The 6,138-nt window shown below is 47.3% G+C and overlaps 1 protein-coding gene across 3 annotated transcripts in view; it reads left to right on the top strand.

Moving 5' to 3' along the window:
* Window positions 1-5,282, top strand: part of slc26a2 (solute carrier family 26 member 2) — a 22,245-nt gene extending 16,963 nt beyond the window's left edge. For all 3 annotated transcript variants that reach the window (XM_042213988.1, XM_005949569.3, XM_005949570.3), the window contains exons 2-5: window positions 1,175-1,791; window positions 1,871-2,161; window positions 2,450-2,898; window positions 3,159-5,282. In XM_042213988.1, the coding sequence (XP_042069922.1) occupies window positions 1,189-1,791; window positions 1,871-2,161; window positions 2,450-2,898; window positions 3,159-3,963 (2,148 nt within the window). In that variant the 5' untranslated portion in view covers window positions 1,175-1,188 and the 3' untranslated portion in view covers window positions 3,964-5,282. The remainder of the gene's footprint in view (window positions 1-1,174; window positions 1,792-1,870; window positions 2,162-2,449; window positions 2,899-3,158) is intronic.
* Window positions 5,283-6,138: the final 856 nt, after the last annotated feature.

The raw sequence follows: 6,138 nt of genomic DNA, 5'->3' as shown, positions 1-6,138 counted from the left end.
GTCATCTGGATCTGGTCTTTTATCAGTTCCCAGAGTCAGAACCAGACACGGAGAAGCTGTATTCAGCTTTTATGCTCCTTATATCTGGGACAAACTCCCAGAAAGCCTCAGATCAGCTGAAACACTCAGTTTATTTAAATCCAGGTTGAAGACTCACCTATTCTCAGCTGCATTTGAATAAAGCACCAAATCCACACTTTTAAGCTTAAATTTCAAAACTTACATTTTAACTACTGATTTTATCTATTGTTCTGATTTTATCTGTTTTGATTTTATATACTGTTTTGATTGTTTGTTAATTAGTTTGTTTGTTTGCTTGTTTTAATCAATTTTAAATCATGCTTTTTATTTGTTTTTGTTTCTAATGTCTCTGTAAAGCACTTTGAATCACATTGTTGTTGAATTGTGCTATACAAATAAACGTGCCTTGCCTTGCCTTGCCTCTGGGTTTGGGTGGTGACCCTAAACTCTGTAGCTTTTACTTGGAGCTGTTGACCCGTTGACCAGAGGCAGATGTATTGGGGCATGGTGTTCAGTTTGAAGAAGGGCTGCGACTCACAAGGACTGAAAATGCAGAAGTGATTTATCTGTGCTGTGATGCAACATCAGAGGCAGGAAATCAGCAGAAAGTCATAAACGCACACACACTGAGCTGATCTCAGTAACCTCTGACCTCACAGCTTGAACTGTGACCACATTCAGCACACACACATTATTAGAATAAGACATACTCTCAGGTAAAGGTACCGGTCGTATCTCAGGGATGTTGAAGTGTGCTTACACGGTGGGCTGGACCGGTGAAGCAGTCCTTCCTGTCTCAGTAATGACTGCACGTCTCATCCCTGACGCTTTCTTTTGGTAGCTCATTCGCCAAACTCTCCTAGATTAGCCCAAGGTTTCAATAAATCAGAAAATGTTTACCTATAACTGGCAGGCGGTGCTAGTTGCGTGCTCTCTTTACACAGAATGCATCTTTAAAATCCTTGATGCTGGTTTCACCAACTGGTATTCCAGGAAAGTGCAGTCCAGCGTTTGGCTAACGTCAGTGGCTCACAGCTCCTGCGGCTTTTTAACAAGTTCATCAAATTCCCCGACCACTTCGGGGGGCTGTTACAGTCAGTGGTTTGAGGTGAAGCTGAGAAGAATAATGGCTTTTTTCTCAACCTGAACACAGATAAAGGCTCAGCCATGCTTCACGGGGAGGACAGCTGTGCGGCAGTAGAAGATGGTGGTGAGGAGGACCAGCACCGGCCTCTTATCCTGGAAAGAATTGAGAAGGAAACGGGAAGAACCTGGAGAACGGTTTTGTCTCAGCGGCTCAGGAAGCACTGCTCCTGCACGCCAGAGAAGGCCAAATCCAGAATCCTCAGCTTCTTCCCGGTTCTCCAGTGGCTGCCGCGCTACAAGCTCAGGGACTGGATCCTGGGGGATGTTATGTCAGGAGTGATTGTTGGAATCCTATTGGTTCCCCAGTCCATAGCCTACTCCTTATTGGCCAACCAGGATCCCATATACGGCCTGTACACCTCTTTCTTCGCTTCCATCATCTACGCCCTCCTGGGCACTTCCAGGCACATCTCGGTGGGGATTTTTGGAGTGCTCTGTCTGCTCATTGGCCAGGTGGTGGACAGGGAGTTGGCCCTGGCGGGATACCTCCCGGAGAGCAGCCTGAGTGGGAATGACAGCAGTGTCCCGTTGGCTGGAAATGACAGTGGTGTGGTGGGATGTGACCGGAGCTGCTACGCGATTGCCGTGGGGGCCACAGTTACCTTTACTGCTGGGATTTACCAGGTAAGTGTGCAGGGGCACATGTGGGCTTTAATGACTGAGCATAGAACGACACTACCTTACTTCTGCTCATCTCTTTCAGGTGCTAATGGGCCTTCTGCAGGTGGGCTTTGTGTCTGTCTACCTGTCGGACTCCCTCCTCAGCGGGTTTGCTACAGGAGCCTCCTTGACCATCCTGACGTCTCAGATCAAGTACCTGCTGGGCCTGAAGATCCCCCGTCCTCAGGGCTGGTTCACTCTGTTTAAGACATGGTACGGCCTGCTGAGCAACCTCGGGAACACCAATGTGTGTGACCTCATCACCAGTCTGGTGTGTTTGGCAGTACTCATACCTACGAAGGAGCTCAATGACCGCTTCAAGTCCAAGCTGAAGGTAAAAGTGTGGCGATGTAACACTCCAGTAAAACTAAAATTAAACCTCCTTTTGGCATCATCGGCCCTAAGGATGCTGTTGGTGGCTCACCTGGTCATTTTGTGAAATAAACTCATCTGTTGGTTTGTTTCCTTACCGAACACATTTCCCTTTGTAAATTTATTATTTATTTATTATTATTTGTATAATTTTCCTTATTATACAAATATTCATTCTATGAAAACAAAAAGCACCCTGTTTCTACCTGTGTGGTTTACTCTGTCCTCACCCTCACCTGTCCTTCTCTAGGCTCCGATCCCATTCGAGCTCTTTGTGGTGATAATTGCCACCCTCGTATCTCACTTTGGCCATTTCAACACCGAATACGGGTCGGGTGTGGCTGGGGCCATCCCCACAGGCTTCCTCCCTCCTCAAATGCCCACGTGGTCTCTGATCCCCAACGTGGCCGTCGACGCCTTCTCCATAGCCATCGTGGGATTCGCCATCACCATCTCACTGTCGGAGATGTTCGCCAAGAAGCACGGCTACACGGTGGATGCCAACCAGGAGATGTATGCCATCGGGTTCTGCAATATCCTGCCATCGTTCTTCCACTGCTTCACCACCAGCGCCGCGCTGACCAAAACCCTCGTCAAGGAGTCGACCGGGTGCCAGACGCAGCTGTCGGGGCTGATCAGTGCTCTCCTCCTGCTGCTGGTTCTTCTGGTGATCGCGCCGCTCTTCTATTCCCTCCAGAAGTAAGAAAAGCAGGACATCAGTCTAACCTCTAAATGATTGTTAACTAGTCTTCTTGCAGACTGACCTCCTGATGAGGTCGTTCGAGTCTCGATCTTAAGTTTTAATCGGAGCAGCTTTTATGGCTTGTGCCGTCTTTACCCCATCACTCCTTCAGCTCTTCCACGCTGAGGACGTTGATGCAGGTAGAGGCCACAGCTGTGTGTAAGCTTCTGATAGGCTGCGGTGATCCTCACCTCTCTCCTCTCCTGTTTCTGCTCAGGTGTGTTCTTGCTGCCATCATCGTGGTGAACCTCCGCGGTGCTCTTCGAAAGTTCACCGACATTCCCTGCATGTGGCGTGCCAACCGCATCGACGCCTTCATCTGGCTGATCACCATGGCAACCTCAGCGCTGGTCAACACGGAGATGGGGCTTCTTGTGGGGGTTTTGGTGTCGGCTTTCTGTGTCCTGGGCCGAACTCAGCGGGTCCAGGTCCTGAAGCTCGGCCGGGCTATGACCAGGGAGCATTACGAAGATCTGGCGTCTTACAAAGGCCTCCAAACGCACCCCGACGTGGCCATCTTTAGATACGAAGCGCCAATCTACTATGCCAACCAGAGCTTGTTTAAAAAGTCTCTGTACAGGTGTGTAGGACTTGACCCTGTGAAGGAGAAGAGCCGCCGTGTCAAGTTCCAGAACAGCAAACTGCAGGAAGAGGCTGCCGGAGTCCCAACTAGCAAAACGGATGAGAAAGAGGCCGAAGCTCCTGCAGCCGTCACCCTGATGATGGACACAGCCTCCCGTTACTTACGCAGGATAGTGATCGACTGCAGCGCTGTCTTGTTCCTGGACACTGCCGGAGTGAATGCTCTAAAGGAGGTCCGCAAGGATTACGGAGAGCTGGGGGTGGCGGTGGAGTTGGCTCAGTGTAAGACCTCTGTGCTGGACACGTTGGAACGAGGAGGATACTACTGCAACCAAAAAGGAGGCGACGCAGGAGAGAACCACACGATCTTCTTCACTATCGAAGACGCCGTCCGCCACGTCGAAAGCCGCAGCACTCCTAATGGAGACTATAAGTCCTAAAGAGACAACACGTCTATGTTTACATGTCTGCAGCGTGTGGCTGCACAGATGTGCCTTTGTAACAGTTTTCTGAAGTCCTACCTTCATCTCAGGTTTCTGGATCCAGACAGGTGATCAATCACCACAGTGTGAACGTCCATGTACCGATAACTCACCTGTGGACTGTATAAGAAGAACCAGCCACCCACGAGGAAAGAATACCCAGACCCTATCTGACAGCTTGAGTCTGTGTCTAGGCAGACTCAGCAAGTTCACATCTGCATAGTACAAGTGCTGCACAGTGTAAAATATGTGTTTTATACTGCACGTGGGAAATATGTGTTTCATAATGCACAGTACTGCACAGTGTGAAGTTCAATTCAGTTCAACTGTGCAGTTGGAAGTGTTCCCAACTGCACAGTACAAGTACTGCACTCTGTGTACAAGTACTGTACAGTGTGAAATATGTGTTTCATAATGCACAGTACTGCACAGTGTGTACAGCACAATGTGATATGTGTTTTATACTGCAGAGTACAAGTACTGCACTCTGTGTACAAGTACTGTACAGTATGACACTGGTCATGCCCTAGTGTTGTTTATAGAAACCAGAGCCGTATTCTGACTTAATTTTTAGATACTGAGTCGGAACGATGCACATGCACATGTTCAGGATGACGACTGGGGTTAGGATTTAAAACAGGTGTAAATGATTTAGTGTTTTTTTTTTGTTGATTTTTTTTTATAAGGTCTAAACTGGATTTTTTGCCACAATCAAAAACGATCGTAATCGTCTGCTGTTTCGTGTTTGGGTCCATCAGTCCAATCATGACTGACACCTCAGGGCAGGAAGTTTGAAACACATGTAGAAAAAAGCAGCAGCTCTGCTGCTCTGAGGAGAGACATTGGAGGTATCTAAATGCTTTAGATTTTTAGATCAGAACCCTGCTGGATAAAAACATAGATTCTTCATACATGCTTAATAAGAAGTAGCCACCCTGTGCCTGAACATGAATGTACGTGCAATGACCCGAGGAAGCATTTGTCTGTTAGCACTGATCACAGGTGTATGCATGTGCTTCCAGATCCTCTGACAGACGAATATTCCTCCGGTGAGGATGAGAGACTCTTCCTGTTTAACTGTTAGCTGCAGTCACATGACCTTGGCCTGTGCCTTCTTTCTGTGAATCGGGTAATGAATTAGGCAAAGTTCGAGTTGAAGAAAAACAAAATTCAAAAAAACAAACAAAACAAAAGAGATTTCGAGGTTGCTGTGATGTTGATTCGTGGGGGTCAGAGATCATGGGTTGTGCCTTAGTTAAACTATGAACCACCCCCCCACCCCCCCCCCCCCGCCCCCAACTAGCAAAACGGATGAGAAAGAGGCCGAAGCTCCTGCAGCCGTCACCCTGATGATGGACACAGCCTCCCGTTACTTACGCAGGATAGTGATCGACTGCAGCGCTGTCTTGTTCCTGGACACTGCCGGAGTGAATGCTCTAAAGGAGGTCCGCAAGGATTACGGAGAGCTGGGGGTGGCGGTGGAGTTGGCTCAGTGTAAGACCTCTGTGCTGGACACGTTGGAACGAGGAGGATACTACTGCAACCAAAAAGGAGGCGACAACACATACACACACACACACACACAGCAGAGAGGGGTTTTGATGTACTTTCTGTAGCTTTAATGAAACCTGCCTCAATAAACTTGGTAGCATTATTATTCATAGAGCACTTAATTATTAGAAAGGCCGAAGTTAGTTCTTAAGCAGATGTATTCCACAGTTTTTTATTATGAGAAAAAATTTTTATGTATACGTGTTTCTGAGTATGTGCCTAAAGCTTATGCACTAAAATTTTGTACATGAGTTTTACTGTAAAGCAGCACCATCCTGGCAGCAGTTTTACTCTTTGCGCTTTTCAAAGCTGTTTTATTAACTTAAATATCCAAACTCTCCATCCTGCTTCCATCTCAAAGGGTTTAATCATGATAATCAGATAATTGAGCGGCTTATCTCAGCTGAGACCAAAAACGTTTTTTTGCTCTTGACCTTTCAACCCTGCTTTGTTTAATGTATGTTCACAGCACCAACGTTAAGTTTTAATGCTTGAACCTTTTAACTAGCTGATCAGGGTAAGAACAGAAGTTTGTTCTCAATGCAAAAGTGTTGCTGAAATGGAGCGTGCTGATATGCAGTG

Source organism: Haplochromis burtoni, unplaced genomic scaffold (genome assembly GCF_018398535.1).
Source record: "Haplochromis burtoni strain Fernald_Lab_line unplaced genomic scaffold, NCSU_Asbu1 Contig_507, whole genome shotgun sequence".
Lineage (NCBI taxonomy): Eukaryota > Metazoa > Chordata > Actinopteri > Cichliformes > Cichlidae > Haplochromis > Haplochromis burtoni.
Note: the sequence above shows the minus strand (reverse complement) of the source record. Positions and strands in the feature narration are given on the sequence as shown.